Source organism: Canis lupus, chromosome 27 (assembly GCF_011100685.1).
Source record: "Canis lupus familiaris isolate Mischka breed German Shepherd chromosome 27, alternate assembly UU_Cfam_GSD_1.0, whole genome shotgun sequence".
NCBI lineage: Eukaryota > Metazoa > Chordata > Mammalia > Carnivora > Canidae > Canis > Canis lupus.
Genome location: NC_049248.1, coordinates 27,102,480 through 27,128,727, shown reverse-complemented (window position 1 = coordinate 27,128,727; position 26,248 = coordinate 27,102,480). Strand labels below are relative to the sequence as shown.

Below are 26,248 nucleotides of genomic sequence, written 5' to 3'. Positions count from 1 at the left end.
GGACACACACAGATAGTGAAGGACCTGAAGTGTGCCCAACGTACACATCACAGGTAAGGTCAAACAAGGTGATGCTCTCTACCTTCGTGTTTCAGCTCTCATTCTATCAGTGTCTTTTTCACAGTCTATTCATTGTCAAGTTTTTTGCATTTGTGCTTGTTGTTGATTTCACTGTTTAAAATGGCCTCTGAGTGTAGTGCTGAAGAGCGATCTAATGTTCCTACATACAGGACGGTTGTGATAGGACTTAAAGAAGAATTAATTCTGTTAGTTAAATTTCATTCAAGCATGAGTTACAGTGTTGCTGGTAGAGAGGCCAATGTTAACGAATCAACAATATATATTAAATAAGAGGATTTTAAAAGAAACACACATAAAACAAGATTATATACTGATCAGTCACTTAAAATGTTGTGACCAGAAGCCCTCACGAACCTAATACCTAACCCTGTATTTCTAAGAGCAATGATTCACTATTAGTTAATGCAGTGTGTGCAGTGATTTTATGGAACATAACTAACATGAACAATGGGAATCAAATGTAGTAGAATAAGAATTCCAGGGGAAAATAAAAGATAATGATGAAGACATTTGAGCTTTCCAGAGCTGAAAAAACTCAGCTTAAAAGGGACCATCCTTTGATGGACGGGACTGACCATCAAAAGATAGGCTGTTTCAAATATTAAAGAAAAAATAATACAGGGAAAACAAGTCAGACTATATAAAAATTTTAACTTGCTTTTGCATATAATTTAATTATATCTGCCAGGATCCATGTTCTTTCACGAGTACCTTTCCATGCTGGCTCTGAACATGGTCAGGAGATCTATGTGGTTCAATGAGTTACTAGCAAATGTGATACAAGTAGAAACCCAAAAAGTGCTTGCTCTTTGGAGCTTGCCTATTTGATGTTTTTGGAACTTTTCCCAGTCACCACAAGAACACATTTGAGGTAGCCTACTAGATAATGAGAGCCATGTGGCCTATCCACCTGTCACCCTAGCCAACAGCCAGCCAACCACCACACACATATAAATGAGGGTAGATGTGTCTGCCCCAGCCTCCTACTCAACTGACTGCAGATGTATGAGAGAGGCCTGCTGAAATCAGCTGAAGCTGACCTATGTCAGCAGAATCAGCTGATCCATAAATGCATGAAGAATAATAAATATTTACCATTTTAATCTACTGAGTTTTGAGGTAACTTGTTACTCAGCAATACCAAATTGATACATATATAAATAAAGTTAAATAAATAACAAGTTAAACTGGCAGAATCAACTATGGCACATTACCTTCCTCTCCCAATATCTAATAAGATTTGTCTCCAAACAGTGTAATTTAGTGCAGAAAATTAGCAGAACAGAAACCCTGGAGGGGCACAAATTAGCATGTCATGGCACTGCTCCCACCCCTATTCACCTAAGCCCCATTGGTGAATCTCTGAGATTTCTCCCTAATATTCTCAAGAGAAACAAACCGAAGTGCTAACTGCAATGTTCCAGGTAGATTATAGATTGGCCAAAAACCCCTTTAACTTCCTGCTCCAATGACCCAAGAAAAGATAACTTAGTTAAAGTGAGGTGGCCACTTACAGGAGAGACGAATTATATTGTTTCCCTGAGTCTTTGGTTCCATGCTAAGGTACAAAGTCCTCCCAGATCTGAGAAAACATCTGACTAAAAATTCCCTCATTTTCAAGGCTTGTATCAACCATTCTGGAAGAACTTACATTAACAATCCATGAGCTCCCATCTAAGAGAATGTTTATAAACACTGGAGTCTCCTAATTCTTAAATCAAACTCAGCATCATCAAGGCCACAAAAGGGGTTGGGGCATAGGGAGAGGAGATGTAGTTAGTGCTGGATTCTTAGCCTCTAGATTTCCAAGGTCTCACAGAGCCTTTTTCCAGCAGTTGATATTCTTTTTTTCTTCTTCTGAATGCAGAGTACATGGCTGCTAGATGAGTGAATGAAAGAGTGTCTTCAAAACCACCCGCTCTCGTAAGGAAAAGATTCAAAGGTCTTAAACTCAGAGAAAAGAAAAACAGGTATACTGGTCCTGACAGAAAACATTTAACAAAATCTTTGAAGGTCAGAGTCCAAGTATTTGAACAAAGCCAAATACTATCTCAACTGAACACTCTTGGACTCCTATGACAGAAATGTGAGGCCTCAAATCATACCTCACAGAGGAATGGAAGCTGATCTCATAAAAAGTGGGAAAACACGTTATCCACAAATATTTAGAACACAGCCAGTAAAATTTCTGCACAAAGCCACTCAGGCACGAGCAACATAAAACAAAAAACAAAAACAAAAGACATGGCAACAATGCCAAACATTCCTCCCTCTGCCACATATACACACATACACTCAAAGAAAAAAAAAAAGAACAAAGTCTGTGAAATGTTGATAAGGAATTATTCTGTTCTCTCAAAATAGTAATTAAGCCTCAAGACTAAAGACAAGACCATACAATGTGCCCTCTCACTCCCAGAGTTTACCAAACATTGGCAGTATTGACCCTTACCAACTTCAAGTATCTGTGCCACAGCCACCACCACCACCACCACCAGTGTCTGTAAGGAAAGGAATAAAGTAAGAAGAGGAGTCTTTGGTCTTATGGAAAGGACACTGTTCCTGGAGAAAAGAATGTCCTTTCCCTCCCCTAGAAGTATGTGTATTTACTAGGTTCTGAATTCAAAATGGAAGAAAGAGTAGCTTGCAAGAGAATCACTCACCAGGAGCAGTATCTGAAGAAAGGGGAACTAACACCTTGGTCTTTCCCCATCCTTCCTAAGTTGTAAAATATACAGATGCACCTTCGTCCTGCCATTGGCATAAAGCCAAACACAGTGAAGGAGTTGTTGGGAGAACTTGACAGGCATCTTCTGGAGTCCTCTGGAGTCCTCTGGAGTCTGTGAGCATACATCAATTAAACAATTGGTGCCCATTTTTGACATGGAGATATCTGAAGCCATGAGACTCTCTAAAAGAGATCCCATGTCAACAAGACTGAAGATGGAATTTGGGGGGGGCGGGAAATGGAGTCAAACTCTTTGGAGAACCTCCTGATTCTCCTGACTTACTTAAACAGCTGCTAAACCAAGTGAGTAATCAGACCATCTAGAGAAGACTGGTACCCTAGACTACTAAGAGAGCCAGTAGATGACTTCTTTAACCAAAAGAAGTCCTTGGCAAACTCTATTGCCAGGGTAAATCTCAGCACTGCCCAAGGAAAATGTGCATAATCTGTGTGGGACCAAGAAATTAGTAGGGGCCATCACCAGCCAACTAGAGAGAGCTAACCAGAGAGAGAACAGGCATGCCTCTTATCACCAAAAACTAAGTACCCGTTCCTTCCACTACTTCTCAATTCACTAGAGGAGCCACAGCCTAGAAAAGTCAGAGGTAAAAGGGCATCAAACTGGATTGGTATATTTTATACTAAACAAACATTAATATTTCCATTCTTTGCTAACTTTCACAAATGATATATAGAATAGAATGAATATTTGGTTCTATTTTTACATCCCTTATAGCTTACTAAATAAGTGTATCAGGGCAAAAATAATTGCACAAAAACAGTGAACTGTCTCCTAGCTCAGGATGAAGAACTGTGGCACACAAAGTAATCCTTCCAAAAATAGACTAATTTGTTATGACTATCATTCCCACTATGTCCTAGGCTTCAAAACAAGGGGAAAAATTATATTTCAAGATCTGTGGCATTTCCACAGTTTTAAAAATGATTTTCCAAAAGGGATTATGGCAAAAACTACAACACCATCACCATTTTCATAGAATACAATACTTTCCCGTCTCTTTTGTCCTGTAATTTTAGCCCAACCTCACTTTTTTCCCTCACATGAACCTCTGTCAGGAGCATACTATGTTGGCTGCAAATAACCAGCCCCCAGTATTCATCCTGGAGATTACTGACAACTCAAAAACCACAAGCATGGAGTTAAGATAGTATTTAAACACGCCTTCGGGGTTAGAAAGTAGTATTTAGCCTGTAGTTCATCAGTTTTTATATGACCAAGGTGAAATAAATAGAAAAAGAAATCTACGAATGACTTTCTTTGCCTCGGAATATTTTCTGATCTTTTTAATAAATATAAAAACCACCAGATCACAGATGTCTTGACTTAGATACTTAACTGAAAACATAAAAATAAATTCTAATCCAGGAACACAGACTTTTTTGCTGAAATTTAAAAAAAAAAATCAAAAAGAATAGGCTAAAATCAATTTTATGATCTTCACTAGTGATGACTAATATTCTCCTGTCAAGACTTGCTCCCATGACTAAGTTGTTGTTGTTGTTTTTTGAAAAGGGCAAAACTTTGAAGTACAAATGGTAGTAACTAAACACCGATAACTCATTAGAACGCAATGAGCTCCAAGGAGCAGTAACCTCAGATGTCTTGCTCACCAATCTAGCTGCTACAACACCTAGCAGTGTTCCCATGAAGGCACTCTATTAAATTATTTTAGCAACCATCTCACTGTTAGGCAAAATGTTCTTAATAATGTCAGATAATTCATACTTTCTGTATAAACTAGAACAGTCATTAGGTAAACAATTACTGATGCTGCTCCTATGTACAATTAAAAAGCATGCCATGTATATGTAGACTCATTGATAGAAAATCAAATATAATACATTTAGATATATACAACAGGGTTGATAGCATATGGAAAAACAGTTTAGCTTACGGACTATATCTTTAGGTTTTAGATCTTATATGTCCACCTTTGTGCCAGGGATGCAAAAGAAAGAATTTAGTAGGAATGAAATAAATGCCACAATACTATAAACAAGTATTCTAAAATGAATAAAATGAAAGAAAGTCAACCAAAGGACATGACTTTAAAATCCAATCCAAACACCTTGCTTTAGTAATACTTTCATAAAAATTATTGGCCCTTGAAGTCCAACATTGAACTGAATCATTATTTACATAACAGGGAACTGATTCACATTTTAATTTGCTTTCTTCAGTATTATTTCAGGAAGACTTCTTTATTTTCCATTCAATATCATATGTAGAGTCCAGGTATAAAAAAATGCATTTCTATTTCTGAAAAAGACCAATTTTATGAGGTTAGTGGAAAGTGAACGGACTACAGTTTTTTCCCCAAATACCATCATTTCTCATTTCTTTTCCATTGTCTAAAGCTTATCATTTGCCTCAACTCCAAGCCATCAAATGAAGAAAAATTTCTACTTTTAAGCATCCGTTTTCAATAAGATTATCCTAGAACTGAGTGGCCTTTATATATTTCTTTATGGAATTCAACATGTGGAATTCTACTACCTCATTTATAAAAGGAGGTTAAAACTAAAAGACAAAAATTGACATCTGTCAATTTTACTTCAAATCTAATGCCTTTACAAAATACAATAATGATTAAATTTTTTCACCATTGGCATGTAGAAAATGATATTGCTCCATAAATGAACAACAGAACATCAGTATGGGAAGAGAAGAAGTTTTCCACTCCTATTATGCCTTTTATCAATACAACTATATTGCTTAAAGCATAAGCCCTTCATCCAAATTCTAAGGACTTACTTCTGAAAATTCTACAATTTTCAAATACTATGCATCTTCTACTAAGGAAGTTATAGTAAATATAGTTTAGTTAGTTATAGTAAGTATTGTCTAGTTATGGTATATAGTAAGTATAGTTTCTTTCCTTAGAAATTATATTGACTCTTCTGTTGAGTAAAAGTAATCAGAGAATAAAACCTGTAGCTCAATCTTAATAAATGTTGAGAAACAAGAATATATGTACTGAGTTTTCTCCTGGCCTTCATATTTCCTTCTTTCTGCATATTCCCTAATCTTGATTTTTTCTAATTTATAATTTTTAATGTTTAAAATTTAAACAAATACTCAAAACTTTTGTGGATAGAAGGAAATGTAAAAACTACATGGAAAAACTTCTGCTTGTAGAAACAGAACTACAAATAGCAGAAATGGAAAGCTGAGTGAAATGTAGTCCAGCTATCTCTCTAGATATGTAGAGGTGTGTAGATATGTAAGGTAGATAGGAACATCTATAAGACTCATTTTTCCTGTATTCTTTGACAGGTTAATAACAGCAATTCAAACATCAATTGAGTTTGTGATGGCTCTGAAAGGCACAGAAATTTAAAAGTAAAATTGCAGTGTTCTAATTAATAGTGTGCCTCTATATCATTAAGGATACATGATACTAGGGCATTCTTTGAATTCTATACACAATAAAATCTGTTTCATGGATCAGCTCTCATTTCTCAAAAGCAATACAAAACAAAACCAAAATAAAAAAACATAGCTGTGAAATTTACTATAAAGAGAATGGAGACTTAAAATTCCTTTAGAAAATGGCTTTAAAAATCATTAAAACATTAAATCTGCTGAATGTCTACAAAAGATGAATTATATGAGAAATATCTCAAATGGTCCATCAAGTTTAATCTTGCTTAAAAACTAATCCTAGTTTGAGTCACAGCCATATCTCACAATTGCATAGGAATAGATGGACTTGTGTTTTACTTCTAAGCAGAACGTAATCGTCATGTTTAGAATAGCACAGACAGAAAATAAAAAAAAATGAGAGGTCCACTGGCAGGAACAGAAATGCTTTGGACACAAGGTGCTGAAACAAAGAGCCATGTCTGAGACCCCATAAAGAAATAATGTTACTACTGTTGACCAGATTTCATTTGCAAAGAAAAGTATGCATACTATAAAACAACGGTAGATGCCCTGTCTTGCAGAATATAGTCTGTGATTTCTTACAGTCCTTCCTACGGTGGCATACTGTTTAAACAGAAAGTTTTTATATCTCTTCAGTTTTTAATGTAAAATTAAGCATGTTTTTATAAAGTAGTTTCCCCTAAGTAAATGCCAAAAGCATTAAGCTCTTTCCATTCTGTGCTTCATTCCTATTAGTTAGGGACTATTTCCTCCTCCATTTTCCCCTCATCCATTCTGCTCCAGCAGCACTGGTCTTATAAGTTCCCACTGTACAGCATTTCCATTGACTGTTTTCTCCTCCTCTCCATCTTCAAATCTCTGCTCAAAAGTCACCTTTTAAATGAAACCTCAATCACTGTGTTTAAAATTGTGATCTACCTCTCCCCATCCCCTATACTCTCAATCCCCATTGTATCCTATTCTTTTTTTTTTAATCACTTACTTTCTACTTCATAATTAACTTAATTTTATGTCTATTAAATACTCTCATACACTAAAATGTAGTGATTTGCTACCATTGTTGCTTTTCCATTAATAGTCCTCAGGCATTCAAAACCATGCCTGGCACATAGAAAGCATCCAATAAATATTTCTTGGATGGATAAACACATGAACAAATTTATTTCTCAACCATTACAGCAGAAAAAGGATATCCAAACCCCATAGTAGATCAACTTTTCCTTACATAAGAAAATCACATGTTAAGGCACCTACTAATTTTAGTTCATAACCCAAAGTTGCCATCATTTTCCTTTTCTGTTTGTACATAAACCAGTATTTTACTTCATTTTACTATTTATCTAAGATCTTTTTTTCATACCATACAAACCATTTCAGAGCTGCTGTCTTAAAAGAGAAGCAACTAAATGCAATAGTCCTTTTCTTAGCAACGCAAGATACTACGGACATTTATTTTTCTATCATATTATAACGATAGTACAATTCTTCCTCTGCTTTTTCATGCTTCTAAGTGACATTCACTTATTTGTACATAGGATGACTATACATTAGGCACCTGACATTATTATATTGCATGCTAAACACAAAGCTTAATGTCAAAGAAAGACACCATCTTGAGATCCCTGGGTGGCGTAGCAGTTTGGCGCCTGCCTTTGGCCCAGGGCGCGATCCTGGAGACCCAGGATCGAGTTCCATGTTGGGCTCCCAGTGCATGGAGCCTGCTTCTCCCTCTGCCTATGTCTCTGCCTCTCTCTCTCTGTGTGTGTGTGACTATCATAAATAAATAAAAATTAAAAAAAAAAAAGACACCATCTTAAACATCATGCTTCTTACAGTCTAGATGTCAAGATACTAAACAAGTAATAAAAAATGCCACCACCACCATCAACAGCAACAACAAAACATGAACAAACATTTATATAGTGCTGTGTGTGCCAGGCACTCTTTTTTTAAGAAAACAAAAAAGATTTTATTTATTTATTCCTGGGGGTGGGGGTAGTGGGCAGAGACAAGGCCAGGGGGAGAAGCAGGCTCCATGGAGGGAGCCTGATGTGGGACTCATCCCAGGACTCCAGGACCACACCCTGGGCCGAAGGCAGGTGCTAAACCCCTGAGCCACCCAGGGATCCCCCAGGCACTGTTCTTAAACACTTCAGAATGTAAATTCACTTAATCCTTAAAATAACCCAAAGAGGAAGTATTATTATTACTCCTATTTTACAAGCAAGGAAAATGAGATTTTATAAGATGTTTTGAAAGGTTGGCCTTAATCCTAAGGAAAATAGAAAGTGATGGGAGGATTTTAAGGCAGAGTATGAAATGATCATATGTGAAGAATTATTCTGGGTCAGCATGGATTGAATTGGAACAAAGCAAAATTCCATGTAGTAACCCAAATGAAAGATGGTTGCTCCCTAGGTTAGAGTAATGGAATTGATGAGGAAAAAAAGTATTAAAAATCCGAGAGACATTGAGGAAGAAAAATAAGAGGATTTAATGATTAAGTGCAAGTAGAGATTGTGTCCATTATCTCTGACAGATCCACCAGTTTCATATCACATCACTGTTATTAATTTGCTATAGAATAAATGAAACAATATTTATGAACCAATCATTAAAAAAAATTCACGAGGAAAGTTTGTGATTTAGAGCCTAAAGCATTCTGCAAAGTTAAAAACCAAGCCATCCTAGATTCCACCTTCTTCCTGACTGCTAAAAGTTAAATTCTGTAAGTTTACTGCCTGTATATCTTTTAAAATCTCTGTCTTCCCCATCTTTGTTTGCATTTCCCCACTTCACTGAGACCTCCATCATATTTCTCTTGGATGAGTCCATCAGGCTCCAAAGAGGAGACATCTCCCTAACTTCATCCCATCTCCCTTCAATTTATACTTATCAACTGCAAGAAGTATCTTTCCAAAATGCAAGTATGTTCAGTGTTACTCAACTACTGAAAACTTTTGACAGCCTCAAACAACCTTTACAGATTCAGCTACTAAAATGCCTCCTCCTCATATTCTATGCTGATATACCAAACCAAAAACCCTCTATTGAAACTCTAGGACTAGCAATTTTTCAAACAGGTCATGCTATTTCATACCTGCAGGATTTCACAAATATTGCTCCCTCTACAAGACCTCCCTGCAGGTCTTCACTTCCTGACAAAGACCTGTTCAACTTCTGAAATCTAAATTCTGATGACTTTTCCTCATGATCTTCCATACTTTGCATGCTATCTCCACTCTAAACCTCATCAGATTGTATGGCAACTGCTTACATTCATTCTTTCATTCATTCTGCCACGAAATTATGTTTCTATCTTCATTATGTGATGTAGTTTCTGGGGAAATATATGTATTCTAATTTGTTGCAATGAATTTGGGCACAAAATTAATAGCAATTTTATGTGCTCAAGAGCATTAGCCCTCCAGACTGAAAACCAAGGTATGATTACAGGAAATCTGATTCTAGATATTAGTATATTAGTATACATGAAACAAACAATAACTCTTAAATATTTTAGGAATAAATTAACAATAAATGTCTAGGAGCTATAAAAAAAAGTATCAAATTCAGTTGAGGGATATTTGAGGAATCTGAAAGAAATGAAGAAACATACCTATTAAGTGGAAAGATTAAATATGAGGAATAATGTCAATTTTCTATATATAAATACAAGAACTTAACAAAATTTCTATCAATATCCTAACAGGGTTACCTTTTTAAACTTAACTTGCTTAATGAATTTTAAGTTTAATTGGGAGATTAATATACAAGATCAGCCAAGAAAAGGAAGTGTAGTCCTAGTAAATCTAAATGTTCAACAAAACAACAGTAATTACAGCAATGTAGGTAGTAGTACTACAGGAACAGACATATCAACAGAAATGAAAATAAAGTCTAGAAGACATCTAGGTATATATGGATATTGAGTGTATTTCAAAGGTGCAACCCAAATAAGGAAGGGAAAGAGGGATTATTTGATAAATGTTGTCAGGGCAACAACCTAGGCATTTGGGTAAAGTCATAAAAGGACCCTAGTTCATCTTATCAATAGAAAGTTGAGATGAATAAAAAGTTAAATGTAAAATGAAATTACAAAAGGGGGATGCCAAGCGGTTGAGGATCTGCTTCAGCTTAGGGCATGATCCTGGTCCAGGGATCAAGTCCCACATCAGGCTCCCTATGAGGAGCCTGCTTCTCCCTCTGCCTACATCCCTGATTCTGTGTGTGTGTGTGTGTGTGTGTGTGTGTGTGTCTCTCATGAATAAATAAATAAAATCTTAAAAAAAAAATTACAAAACGACTGACATTTTCTAACCCAAAATTCATACTTAATAGACTAAACTACTTTTTAAATTTGCTATAGTAGAAGACAGCATCAACATGAAAAAAAAAACTTTGTAATATATGCCAAAGTGTAAATAACCCTGATGTATAAAGGTTCCTATAAATCATTAAAAATAAGATAAACAGATTTTTTTTAATGGGCAGAGGAGAGATAGCGGAAATTCAAGGATGAAACGAAAACAACAAATAGTCATATGAAAAAAAATCATGTATACCAATAAAATAAAAATTAAAAGAGCAAAAATATATTTTACTTCTCTAACAAATATTAAAAGTATTGATAAAACTTAGTGTAGGCAAAGATGTGGTAAAACAGGAATTCTCATTTATTTCTTGGGGAAAGTATAAATTTGTAAAATATCTGACAGAACAAATTGATAGTCTTAAAGTTGATATCAGTGAGGTATAAAATTATAGGTGACTTTCAGTAGATTACAGTTTTCTAAAATATTTCCATTTTTTACTAGACTATGTTGATAGAAAAATTTGTGCTCTGAGAAAAGGAGTGAAAGAATGTTTATAAGACAGAAAAAATGATAAAGAAGGCAGAGACCATATATTTAGACACATACAAAATATACACATACTAAAAAACAAAGAAAATGAAGAAAAAAGGAAACCTATTACATGGGAAAAAGAAAGTAACAAAATGAAAGAGACTTCAAAAACCAAATGAGGAACAATTTTGAAATGATAGAGGGAAAAAGTCTAATGAAACTGAAAGCAAAAGAGGAGTTAATGATTTTAAAAGTGTGTGAGGTCCTTGGTAAATTCTTAAAGCAGAAGCAGGATTGGAGCTGTTGCCACATCCATAAATTCCTATGCAGTAAAGAGCAGGTTAGTGTTTGCCATGAAGGCTGCCTTTTTCAGTCTGCAGGTTTCGTGCTGCTCTGTGATTGCAGACACTGCTCTAACTTGTGAAACTCCCTGGCAGCTAGTCTGTAATTCTAGAAGCAGATGGAGTAGGTAGCCTATTTACCACTACTTTTCATTATTAAAATGCTCTCTACTCTATATCCACAGCTGCAACCAAATTTAATATTTTTCTTCTGTTATTTAATAGGATACAAGGATAATATATGTATTAGCTTGAAAGAAAAATATACATTATACCTAATATTTTTATCACAAAAATCCCCTCCCAAAACCATAAATTCCTTTAGAAGCTTTACAGTATAAACTAAAACATACTTTACTTTTATCTTTCTAAAACTGAATCCAAATAAATTTTAGCATAGTGATGGATCACAATAATAAGCGTTAAATAATAAGCATCATTTTAAATGATAAAATAATACGCTATAGCTTTAAATATAAAACACCTATACTCTATGTCTTAGTCTGCTTAGATTCCCAAGACAAAATAATAGACTGATATCTTACACAACAGAAATTTATTTTCTCACAGTTCTGAAGGCTAGAAATCCAAAATCAAGGTGCCAATATGGTCAGTTTCTGGTGACAGCTCTCTCTCTCTGGCTTACAGAAGTCTATCTTCTAGCTGTGTTCTCACAAGGCAGGGAGAAAAGTGACGGAGCTCTCTGGTGTCTCTTCTTATAAGAACACTAATCCTCTCATGAGGGCCTCACCCTCATGAACTCACTGAAACCTAATTATCTTCCAAAGGCTCCATCTATAAATACCAACACATTAGGCGTTAGGGCTCCAACACATGAATTTGGGTGTGGAAGTGGTGGAGGAGAGGCAACAGACCGAATTCATAGCACTCCACAAGCCATACTTTTCACTCAACCACTCAACCAACCTACATATATTTTTTTTATGTGCCAGCCACTATTCTAGGAGTTGATCATGTTATGATTAAATATGATGTCTCCTATTCAGGAACTTATATTCTGGAAGAAAGGAGGAATAACCAAACAATAAATACATAAACAAAGTTCTGCTAACTACTTTGAGGAAAGTAAACCAGGAGTGAGAAGGGGGAATAAAGAAACTATTTCAGTCAGAGCAGTCAGAAAAAGGCGGTCTCAGTAAGTGGCCTTTCAGTTGAGAGCTAAAGCATGAAGATGAAGCAGCAATGAACAGGCTATACCAATCACAAAATGCTCAGAAAGCATTTATTACATGTAATCATCTTTCCAAAGTTTTAGATTTAGATCACTTATACTCTGTATTGTGAAAAGGTTTTAGCCAGTAAATTCCTTGCCTATTCCCTTCACAATCACAGTATCTTTCTTCCCTCAGACAGAACATATAATAGCACACACCCTTCTCAACAGGTAAAGAGGAAGGGACAGTAGAGCTTGTCAAAGCAACTCTTATTCATTAACCCATCCAAATATCTCTTAAGTCACCTCTTTCCATATATAATGTTCCTGCCTGAGAAAAGTCCTAAATTAAAAATCCATTAAACAAATAATAGAAAAAACATACCCAGATGCTACCTAAGCCTATCCAAAAATCTCTTAGATTTTTAAGTTCTGAGTGTGTCTTTTCTTTCAATATTCATTTCTGGCTACTGTGAGTAAAATAGCCTTTATGGCTTTACTCCATACTCAACTGTCTCGTTGAGAGTCTAAGGATCTATGACTTACCTATTAAACAAAATACATAGATTTTAGATAAATTTGCTTCAAACCAGTCTTTTCATTTATTGCTGAAGTCTGTGGCTTTGTTCTAGAATGGTTGAGGTCAGAGTTTGACCTCAGATAAGTAGGGAAATACAGTAAATATATCCCTTGAGATTGTAAACTACAGTATTCACAAATAACAGGTTTGCCTCACCACTAGATGAGAATGAGGCTTAGCCACATTATAAGTCCAAGTTTTCCTGTTTTTTTGGCAATACCACTATGCACACTCACAAAAAAAATCTATCACTAAGCTCTTCTCAAAAACATTAGTGGGCATGCAAAAAAAAAAAAAATCTGTACGCAATCTAAGAATAGTCCTTGGATGATTGATCTGCAATCCAGTAAAGAAGATAAAACACCCCTGAAGTGATAAATGTTCTTACAAATATCGTAATAGCATATGGGATGACTGTAAATTAACACTAAAATTATATTTTATGAAATTATATGCTGAAAAGACAGTTTTAAAAGTTATTTAAATTTTTAAGATAAATACCAAATTCAAGGTCACAGAATATCATAATGACTATTCTATAGCATTTCTGAAATGCATTCATATAATCCCCTGCATTAGCAGAGATCTCAAGTGGACATGTACTATTTAACCTTTAAAGAAATTACAGCTATGAAATTAGCACCCAGCCTTGAGTCACTCACACTTAAAAATAAGTAAAAATTTTAAGGCTAAGTAGTATATAGAAGTAATACATGCTTGATGAGGAGGTTCTACTATACATAATCATATTGAGAATATAGGAACTTAAATTTAAGATAGACTCTCAATCCACTTTTTGGTATTAATACTTTTTTTGGTAGGAAATCTCATTAATGAAGCCAATTCATTTAAATCAAGGAACTATTTTTAAATTTAAAATTAAGAGAAAATCCTTCACTTCTCTATTTACTAAAATCACTGAAGTTTAGATTAAACTAACTGAAACAGTTTACATGTTTTACTATCTTTAAACATTTTATATTTCTAACTAAATTATTTACAAATACTGAATATGAAAAATATTTGGAACACAAAAACTCATTTTATATACTAAGACATATATTTCATCATACTTTAAAATTTCCGAAATTAAGATGTCTTGAAATACAAATTTAATGTTTTCCTTTCTGCCTTCTCAAAATCTATTATTAAATGGATGGTATGTTTTCAAAAATCTATGTTATCATAGATTTGAGGAGGTACTGCAAACACTTTAAATTTCTATCATTGTATGAGGGAGGAAAAATATTCTCACAATGGCCAATTAGCTTGCAGAATGGCAGATGGAATTCTTCTAAAGACTCCAAAATTGCTCAATTTAGTTTTGATAAATAAAAGAACAATTTGATTTTCTGAACTGTTTGAACAGGAATGAGAAAAATCACACAATGCCTTCAAAATATGAATGAGCATTAAATTTCAAAAACTTTACCTATTTTATCTGTTTTCAAAAATGTCCCCAATCTTGACATTTTTTGAGACTAAAAGCTCAATTTTCTTATTACTACTGTTATTTAGTAACAAATAATCCACTTTTAAAGTATACATTTTTCCCATTGGTAGAAAAGTACTAAAGAAACTGTATTGATTTATTTTTAAAACTGCCTATTTTGGCCAACAGACACATGAAAAAAATGCCCCATATCAGTTGGCATTAGGGAAATACAAATCAAAACCACAATGAGATATCACCTTACACTAGTCAGAATGGCTAAAATTAACAAGTTAGGAACAACAAATGTGTAAGGGGAACCCTCTTACACTGTTGGTGGGAATACAAGCTGGTACAGCCACTCTGGAAAACAGTATGGAGGTTCCTCAAGAAGTTAGTAACAGAGCTACCCCATAACACAGCAATTGCACTACTGGGTATTTACCCCAAAGGACAAATGTACTGATCCAAAGGTGTTCCTGCACCCCAGTGTTTAGAGCAGCAATGTCCACAATAGCCAAACTGTGGAAAGAGCCCAGATGTTGTCCACTGACAGATGAATGGATAAATAGGATAATACACACACACGTGTGCACACATAAACACATACAAAATGGAATATTACTCAGTCATCAGAAAGGATGAATACCTACCATTTACATCAACGTGGATGGAACTAGAGGGTATTATGCTGAATAAATTAAGTCAATTAGAAAAAGATAATTATATGGTTTCACTCATATGTGGAATATAAGAAACAGCACAAAGGATCATAGGGAAAGGAAGGAAATGGGAAGTCATCAGAGACGGAGAAAAACCATGAGAGACTCAACTATAAGAAACTAACTGAGGGTTGCTGGACGGGATGTAGGTGGGGGAAAGGGGCACATGATATGATGAGCACTGAGTGTTACATGCAACTGATGAATTACTGAACTCTATATCTAAAACTAATCATTCACTATATCTTGGCTAATTGGATTTAAATTTTTAAAAACTGCCTATTGGGCAGCCCCAGTGGCGCAGCGGTTTAGTGCCACCTGCAGCCCAGGGTGTGATCCTAGAGACCCGGGATCGAGTCCCACAACGGGATCCCTGTGGAGCCTGCTTCTCCCTCTGCCTGTGTCTCTGCCTATCTCTCTCTCTCTCTCTGAATGAATAAATAAATAAATCTTTAAAAAAATAAAATAAAAATAAAAAAAATAAAAACTGCCTATTTTGATGATAAAATGAGGTGGGGCTTTTTAAAATGTACATAATTTTGTCATTATTTAAACTGTATCCAACAAGCTAGAGTTTCCATAAACAAGAGCTTAAGCTGTTTAAAAATTTTGAAAGCAAAATGTAATAATTTTTATTTTTTAAAAATGATCCTCATTAAAAAAAAAAAGTTGCAGACTGAGTTAAGGAAAGATTGCTAACTGCTAAATTTAAGAATAAAGACTGTGAATGAGGCGAAATAATACAAAGCAAAGTTTATTCTCAAGACAATATTATGGGGAGGTGGAAGGGAATGACCTAAAGTCCTCATTAGGATTATCAACCATGGTGTTGTGGTCTGTATCCACAGATACATGTAAAAAGGCACAAACAAAGTTACCTGTGAGAAAACAAAGGAACAAATGAGTAGTACCTCCATAGATATGCTCGTAAATACCCTCCTCCTCAAATTACTTTTTTAAAGTAATCTTCACTTATTCATCTTCACTTAAAAAATGGAATGAAGCATGAGAAATCTAGTGACTCTCCGGAAAATGTGATATAACTGACTTTCTATAAATCTGAAAACAAAAACAAAAAATAAGGCAGTTTCCCAAGTAGTTTTTTAATTTTCCAGTCACCGTCTTCTTCACTTCAACAATTTTCACAGGTATCTACAAATATCAAACAATAGTACACAAAACCAAAATATGGTCTTTTCCCTTAAATTTTGGTAAGTATGACTGAGACTTCCAACTCCCTGCAAACTACTCCTAATTCCATAGGAAGTGGTATCCCCAAGAAAAGCATACATGTAACCCTATCACAGATAATTCCCTTTAATAATAATTAACAGTGCGTGGACAGTGCGTATATGGCAATAGTGGTGGTAGAGTTTTCAAGTCTCTCAAAAGACTCTCACAAAAAAAAAAAAAAAAAAAACACAGAGCACCTAAAAAAAAGTAGAACCAAAAACTCATATTCATTAGCTATTAAAAAAATAGACACCATAAATGTGACAAGATAAACTGCAAATCGTCCTAAGACCTGCATGGTAATAGATTCTGTGCAAGAAGAAAAATGAAAGCATTAGGGTATCACACAGATAGGCAAACTCCAAAATAGCTAACATACTAATCAGAGAGGTCAGCAAGCTGATATAAGGATAGTAACTGAAATTGAAGGGCATATAAATTCTAATAGGGACTAGGTACAAGTGGTTCTCAGTAAGGTATCAATGGCCCAGGATACACTGGGTCTGACAAACTCAGAAGAAAGCTCCAGACTGAAGAGAAATAGCTGAGAATAGACTCCAAACTGACCAAGCCAGAAACTAAAGAGAGAAGAAAAAGAGGATTTCAATACAGAAGTGGAAGGGACAGAGTCACAAAAATCTGAAAATGTGGTAATAATTTTTTAATCTGACAAAAACATGGGAGCACTACAGAATTATGACGGGATAAAACTATCTTCAATCACTCCTCTTTTAGAAGTTGAAGAAAACTAATGTCATAAAAACAAGTAACAGAAAAGTATTAAAGTCAAATCCCATAGATTATATAGATAAAAGAAGGAAGAGAGTAACAGCGCTACAGAAAATAAACACACAGCAAAAATATATATTAAAAAAAAAGAAATTTAAAACTCTATACTTCTATATCAAGGTGATCTAAAAGATATTAAGAATGTGATAAACTAAGGAACAACAAATCATACTATAGAAGGACTCAAATGATAGAAATTTCAGAAAAGAATTATAACAGAATGAATCATTTTGGAAATGATGACTAAGATAAAAGAACATAAGATCAAATAAGCTAAATTTAAAGTTCCTTAAGAGAAATAAAATAAAAAGGGAAACATGTCTTAGATCAAAACGAAATGAAGAAAGCAATGAAAAGGATTCAACTAACTAAAGGCTAACATAGAAGACAAATGCTATCCAACACACACAAGGTAAGAGTCACCAGAAGAGAAAAAAAATAGGTAATAAAATGATGATTAAATTTATAATTTAATAAAAGCTTCCTGAAATTCTAAAAAAGGAATTGGAACCATATATATTAAAAGGACACATTGGGAATCTAGAGAAATCAAACCAGACTAACCTATACTATGACATATTCTAATAAAATTATTGACTTTAAAGAACAACAAATTAGAAATGTGTCTAAAAAGAAAATTAATACTTAAAAGATAAAAAAGATTGAAATTCTTTGACAGCAATACTTCATAATAGAAAAAATGGAATACCATATTCAGACACCCATAAAAAAGGAAACTGAATAAGAAATCTCTTAATGCATGACTATGGAAGCACCTCTAATAAATATTCTTAAATAAGAAGGGGGAAGAGGAAAGTTTTAAAAATTAAATAATTAAAGTGTATTTATTTAGTATACTACCATCTGTATAAAAAGGGGAAGGGCAATTCATTCATTCATCCATCCATCTACCCATCCATCCATCCATCCATCCCTTTATAGTTGGCTTTTTTATTCATTATAAAAGACTCTGGATAAATATAACCAACGGTGTTATCTGTTGTGAGGAACAGAAACCAGGTGGATTGTGCACAAGATGAGGAGTAGGCTTTTCATTATACATATACCGGTTTTACTACATGTATTTTTGACATCTGAACCACTTGAACACATTATCACATTATTTAACTGGGTGGGATAATATTTGAGCATTTTTTAAAAAGATTTTATTTATTCATGAGAGACACAGAAAGAGAGAGGCAGAGACATAGGCAGAGGGAGAAGCAGGCTCCACGCAGGGAGCCTGACATGTGGGACTCGATCCCGGGACTCAAGGATCACGCCCTGAGCCAAAGGCAGATGTTCAATAGCTGAGCCACTCAGGCGTTCCTTACTTGAGCATTTTTAGAAGCTTTCCTAGAGATTCTAATGTGAGCGGTGATTGAGGACTACTACTTTAAAATTTAAAAGAAGTCAAATCAGAGAGAGAGGTAAAAGATAAAATGAAGAAATTAGTGAAAACTACTACATAAAGCAATATTGTAAGTGTATTACTTTGACACAAAAGTCTTATTTTAAAGAAATATATAAATGACACATTTCCTTAAAACGGTGCTTATTTTGGAGGCACCTGGTGGCTGAGTGGTTGAGCATCTACCTTTGGCTCAGGTCATGATCCAGGGGTCCTGGGATCGAGTCCCACATCAGGCTCCCCACAGAGAGCCTTCTTTTCCTTCTGCCTATGTCTCTGCTTCTCTCTCCATGTCTCTCAGAAATAAATAAAATCTTTAAAAGAAATGGCACTTATTTTTATATATAATTCATCCTTCTTGTCTTGAATAAACTTTTAAAAAATATATGAATCTTTTGCTTCAATGCTTACTGTCCTAATACAGTTTGACAAAAAGGTCTTCCAAATTCACACTGGATTTGACAATTCAATTTATTTTGGAATAAGAAACAATTCTTAAATGCATCTGTTGTAATGGCTCTCTTGTGTTAGGGGTTGTAAAGAAGATAGGTTTCCTAACACCTGAAATGTATTCATTTCCCAATATCTCACCCAATCTAAAATACAGTATTAAATGAAAGGCATATGAGACCAAAGAGAACATAAAATCTTTATTTTCCTTTCATTTTTTCCTTTTCTTCATGTTGTTGTTAATCATTCTTAAATGAATGAACAGGATGTCTTCAAGGTATGCTTAATCTGTACTTCCGTCAGCATACTCTACTTCTTGGTGGGACTGCAACTACATTTTGGGCTACCTCACATACTGGATCATCAAGGTAAACCAGCAGAGGTATCAAGCCACAGCTCAAATCTAACATTAAAAATAATATCTATTAAAAAAAAAAAAGAATAGTATCTACTTGGGGCATCTGGATGGCCCAGTTGGTTAAGCATTTGACTCTTGGCTTTGGCTCAGGTCATGATCTCAGGGTTGTGAGATGGAGGTACAGGTCAGGCTCCAAGCTCAGGATGGAGCCTGCGTGAGATTCTCTCTTTCCTTCGGCCTCTGCCCCTTCCCCTGCCCATGTTCTCTCTCTTTCTTTAAATAAATAAGCAAATAAATAAAATCTTTAAAATAAGAAAAGAATGGTATCTATTCATATCAGCGACAGAATATAGATAGTAACCTGAAGCAGCGTAAGTCCACTTATGAGGCCAATTTAAACACTATTAAATGAAACACTGTATTTTCACAAAACTGTTTTTGTTTTGCTTTAATTAATTCTCAAACAGAATAATTAACATTATAACCAGGAGGCATTTCAATAGGAAACGGCATTTAGAAGAACAGGCCAGGTCTTTAAAAAGTTTATACAGAAAATTCCTAAAGTTTGCCATAGCTACCAATTCTGACAACTATTCAGAGATGGTAATGCATCTGTTAATTCAATTTTTTTTAATGGGGTAGCATTAAGAGATGTGCAATCTGATAAGCTGCCAAGTTTCTTCAGTGCTCGTCACACATGCAGACCAATTTGCTATGGGAGTCAGAGAAAGAAGACAAAAGAAATTGGAATCCAAGTTGTACTAAGATGAGTTCTCTATTCACCTTTCATAAAAAGTCCTTTACATAGCTACTTCTGACAAACGCAGCATGACTCACTTTTCTTCCTCTGGTTAGGCTACACACCCGGGACAGAACAGGAAAGGAGAGGTGGTGCACACCCCCATTGTACTCCAGAGTTCACAGTGTTCCTTGTTTCCTTCTGTTCTAGGCACATTCACACCCTGCCACCTATCCCAGTAATTAAACCATATCACATAAAACAACACTGTGAGAATTCTCTATAATAGTTAATGTTGTTTTAAAAAAAAAAAAAAGTTTATTTAAGGTTTTACAAACGTTATATTCATTACTTTTTCTCTGGTTAGACTAAATCTTAACTGAGGCACACCTAATAATGATCTAAGTAGAGTTAGATTTATTTGCAAAACTGAAAATTCAAGCCATCTACTTTGAGATCCCATGAAAATACCTGCATTGTCTATGGTGATGAATAGATATGAATTTTGTTCTATTTTTATTTTTCTGAATTGTCCATATTTTCCACACTAAACATATTATTCATATAAACACATAAGCATACTAACATTTTTTAAGAAAAAGTCTTCTCAGCTAATTTAATCTAGTCTTGTCAGTACTATATATTCCTGAATGTTTTGTTTTACTTATGATACCACAGAGAGGCACCAATATATTATCCCTATCATCATAAATAACAGAAAACATTTTGTTTCTTAGAGCTACAAAAATATTTAGAAGATCTATATGTTATACGTCTTAATATAAAAAATACATGAATTGCTATATTCTACAGAAAATATATTGACTTTCAGATATCTGAAAGCCATATTAAGCAAGAAATTTAATAAGTATCCACTATTTAAAAATTCACTTTTGCTAATATTTCATTGTATACATTGTATACATATATTTAGTAGACAGTGGCCTCGTCTGATACAAATTTAGTAACATCTCTTATTCCTAAAACATTATTAGATTGAACTAGCTTTGTATAAGTTTGAAAAAAAGGCTATATCCTCAGAAGGATGTGGACTATAAAAAAGGAGGTGAAATACTAAACCCAAGATTTTCTAAATTCTTAATGAATCTGGTCTATACAATATAACTTAAATATTTTTATCAAAAATATATTTTCAGAAAGTCTAACACATACACCTATACATGCACAAACTTGGTAGATATAAAGCAAAACTAGAGACTTACGAATTATTTCCCAGTTTGAATTATCCATATTTTTATTTGACCTGCCTCTATTTACAATGACTCCAAAATCTGATTATGTAAAATCTACAATGTTCTTTTTTAGGGCACTTATTGACTAAAATGAAGTAGATGCATTTCTCCCTATTTTTCTCAGTAAGTACAGCTAACACATCAGACATTATATTTTAACAAATGTAAGATGATTCTAGAAGGTGGCAAGAAGAGAGATCTAGGGACCTGGGGACAAAGAGGAATGATGCAGCACTGAGTTCTGTGAGGTTTTTCTTAGCCCTCATATATCCCAAACTGGGTACTGGAATGGTCATCAACCAGGAAATACTGATGGGCACAAACAAAAACCACCCCAAGAAAAGCCGTTCCTCTTTAGACAAAGGACCACAGTAGGGACAACTCAGCAGAACCAAAAACCTGTAAATAATAAATGCCTGAAGACAGCCGAACCCCATGGGAAAAGAAAAATACCCCATATCCATCTCTACAAGCCAAAGCCAGGATGCTAAGTTCAGACTTCCACTGTGACCAGCTGTAGGGAGGTTTCCCATCCCACCCCTCTGAGCCCTCTGGGTGAGAGCAGAGAAAACCAAGTAGAGAGGCATTTGTTGGACTTGAATCCCCACCTAGACATGAGAAGGCTCGCTCTCTCTCTCTTTCCTTTCCTGTGTAAGAAAAAGTCAGAACTTTTCAACCATTCAGAGGTAACAAGGCTTATCTGTTCTACGTTATCAATACAAGCACATGAGGAAGAATAACAAAGTGCCTCCCCTGCCAAGCATGGTGATATCAGCCAATGCCTACAAGGGACCTGAAATCCCACTTTCCCCATGATTAAGGAGATACCCTTCCAACCCAGAAGGTCAAAGGCAGCAAAGTAGGAAACCTGCTCCTGACATTAAAGTGGCATCAACCTTTCCCCAACTGTGCAGTGTCAGGAAGCCCATCAAAATCCATGGTTTAATCAAGATCCAAAGTGTCCTATGAAGTACCCAAAATACATAGGATATAATTTAAACCACTCATCACACCAAGAATCAGGAAAGCCCCAACTTGAATTAGAAAAGACCACGAACAGACAGCAATGAGCTGACACCAATGTTAAAATTATTTGACAAGGATTTTAAGACAACCATCATAAAATTTCTTATGTAAGTAATTATGAACATGATAGAAACATGAGGAAAAAAAGAAAGTCTCAGCAAAGAAATACAAGATATAAAGAATTAAATAGTAATTTTAAAACTCCAAGATACAAAACTAATAAACAGCGAAGAACTGACTCAAAAGCAGAATGGAAGGGACACAAAAAGAATCAGTAAACAAGATAGAACAATAAACATTATACAAACTGAAGAGCAGGAAGAAAACAGACTGAAGAAAAAAGGTAGAGAACAACGTGGACCTGCAGAACTATAACAACAAAAAACTTTGCTAAATAGCACGCTTGCCTTTTAGTTCAATCCAGCTATGAGACCTCCTAGTATATTTGGCTATCACTTATCTGGCCAAGATGAGATGAGAGAAAGTCAGCTGACCCTTTTACTCATGTAGTATAAAAAGAAGAGAGACCCTACCTGGAACAGAAGTAAAATCATCTGAAAAAAGTTTTCTTTGGAAGCACTGTTTCCTATAAATGATCTTTTTAAACTGAATATGAGTTTTGAAGACTCAACTTATTTTATCACTGTCAATAGTAAAAGCAGTATGACAATCATTATAATGCCACTTGGGATTTATATTGGTCTTTACTACGGAAAGCTCAAAGTGTATGTGAGGTCTTAGATGGTATCTCAAGTTATTGTTCTCATTAATAGACCAAGTTTCTTAGTCTATTATACCTCTGCAAAGGTATATGTCTCATTAGAGGGCCCAGAATAAGTCACGGTACAGGCAGAAAAAGAAAAACAAAGTTCTCTCAGTATTCAGTATTGCATCTTCCTATATATAAACACTGTAATTCCAAGTATGGGGCTGGTAAGTGTGGCTGTACACCACATAATTAGCCCTTGGGGAGTAGGCTGCATTATATTAGTGAATTCATTCATTCATTCATTCATTCATTCAAAAATATTAAGTAAGTCCGTACTATATGCCAGATATTGCTTTAAGCACTGGGAAGTAAAGTTCCCAATTTCATAAAAATTACATTCTGGTGGGAGGAAAAAAATAACCAAGTCAAAACAAAATAAAAGGTGAATAAGGGCTATGAGGAAGAGGGAAAAAAAAGCAAAGAAAGGTAGCTAGGAAATATTAAGCATTTACAGAGTGTCTTATCTATTGCATGGTCAAGGAAAGCATCCACAAGAAGGTAGCATTTGAGCAAGTATTTCTTTGAAGGAAGCTAGAGATCAGTGAGAGTTGTTAAAAGTATAATTTTCAAAAAGTTAAAATGTGACTCATAAATACAAACCAAACACATGCCAAAGATTTATTCTACTCACTTATTAATAATTGAAAAACTTATGTTAAGGCTGAAGTAATCAGATGTTGAGATTACTTAGAAAAGCATTTGAAGATATATAGATATAAAATTTAAATAATGGTGTGTTAGACTAAGAAAGAGTGCTAGGTTGGAGACAAAACTGGCCAATGTTCTACAGGACAATAAAAAGCTTTTTTTTTTTTAAAGATTTTATTTATTTATTCATGAGAGACACAAACAGAGAGGCAGAGACCTAGGCAGAGGGAGAATCAGACTCTCTGTGGAGAGCCTGATGTGGAATCGATCTCAGGACCCAGGATCATGACCTGAGCCAAAGGCAGACGCTCAACTTACTGAGCCACCCAGGTGCCCCATGAAGAGCATTTTTGAAGTTATCTTTTCTAACAGAAATTACTTACATGTCTCCTGGCGGGGGGGGGGGGGACATTAACTAATTAACATGTAATGTCAATATATCTGAGACTTCTAATTAGTACTAAACAGTGAATCTAATAAAGTACATTCTCCTAAATAATCCAAAGTCTATTAAACAATCTCCCCATAACACACTGAAAGAATACAGCTCACCCTTTTCCCTATTTTCAAGTTTTGCTTTTTTCCTTTTTTTTTTTTTTTTTTGACAGAACTTTGCAGATAGAAGAGCATTCCAGTCAGAGAGGCTGTGAATGAATCACAAACCATTTCCCTCCACTCACCACTCCAACAGCCAAGGAATGCCCTCCTCGACACAGACTCACACATTCACCTGGACCTTATTAAGTAAGAAGTTTGGTGTAAGTAAATAGCTGGAAAAATTGGAGAAGCCAGAAGATTTACATTGGATGGGGACTGAGAATTGAGGTCGGGAAATGATTTGATTTACATTTTTAAAAACATTACCTGCTGAAATAAAAACTCATTAGGGAGAAGAGCAAGGGTAGAGGCTAGAAGACCACTTAGGAGACCATTAAAATGATTGAGGCAAATAAACAAGTAAATATATAGTTTGTCAGATGTAAAAAGTGCTATGAGAAAAACAAAACAGAATACGGGAAGGTTGGCAGGGATCTCAGCATTGTCTGGAATGGTCTTCTCTAATAAGGTGATATTTGCACAGAGATCTGAATAATATAGAAAAGAAAACCATGCAAATAACTGAGGGAACAGTGTTCCAGACATAGAGATAAGGCAAAATGATGGAGAAGAAAGAGTCAGGGAAAAGACGAGGACTGCCTTGCAAACCATTTTAAGGACTTACTTGGCTTTTAATTTGGGTAAGATGAGAAGCCATGAAGGTTTAAGAGCAGAGAAAGGACATGCTCAGCTTTAAGTATTAGATCACAGTGGCTGCAATGTGGAGAATGGTCTGTAAGTGGGCAATGACAGAAGCAAAAAGATTAGTTAGAAGATCCTTTAGTATTCCAAAGGAGAAATAAGGATGGCTTAGAATAGTGCATTAGCAGTGACCCTAAGGACAAACAGTCAAAACCTGGACATTTTGAAGGTAGAGCCAACAAGTTGTGAAAGGAACAGACATGGGGTAAATGTGGGTATCAGCCTTGGCTACTGAAAATACGCAGTTGCCATTTACTGGGATGGGAAAGACTGAAGAAGAAACAAGTTGATTAAGGAAATGAGGTGAAGAGGGGGAGGCATTGATTACAATTTATGAAAAAGGTTAAATATCTCAGTTTGGAAGTTTGAGGATTCCAAACTCTTCATATGTAATTACAGTAAGAAAAATCAGAATATCAATTTCTATGTTTTATCCATCACAAATAGTATCTTTCACCAAATTGAGTCTCAACTAACCCTCATTGCTTCTCATACATTCATACTTTCCAAAATGGCATTTATCATCTTCATCCACTGATGGTTAATATTTTACATACTGAAGCAAGCATCTGATCCTCCATAAAGTAATTATTAAATACCTTTTGAAAATATATTACATGCTTCCATAAAAGGCCTGCATATTAAATTAAATTAAAGCATTTCACAGGGTTTACCTGAAGTTCTTTGTATCTATCTTGAAAAGAAATGGCCTCTTGCTCTTTTTCTTTAAGAAAATCTTTTTCTAAGACACTGTGCTTTTCCATCAATGATTCCACATCCTAAAAGAAAAATCCAAGCATATGATACATTCAGTTTTTTCAATGAACACACCAGAAAATATATGGTAAGGAAAGAACTGATAGGAAGTATGGTTTAAAGCTCAACAGTAAAAAAAAATAATAATAAAAAAAATAAAGCTCAACAGTATTACAGACTATATGCTCCACTCTCATTTCCAA

General features: G+C 34.9%; 1 protein-coding gene across 8 annotated transcripts in view; it reads right to left on the bottom strand.

Moving 5' to 3' along the window:
- CCDC91 (coiled-coil domain containing 91) overlaps nucleotides 1–26,248 on the bottom strand; it is a 332,875-nt gene that overhangs the window by 181,577 nt on the left and 125,050 nt on the right. For all 8 annotated transcript variants that reach the window (XR_005379978.1, XR_005379979.1, XR_005379981.1 and 5 more), the window contains one exon: nucleotides 25,964–26,068. Coding sequence is in view for 4 of the 8 variants with exons in the window: in XM_038577155.1 (XP_038433083.1) it covers nucleotides 25,964–26,068 (105 nt within the window). In the remaining 4 variants the exon portion in view is untranslated. The remainder of the gene's footprint in view (nucleotides 1–25,963; nucleotides 26,069–26,248) is intronic.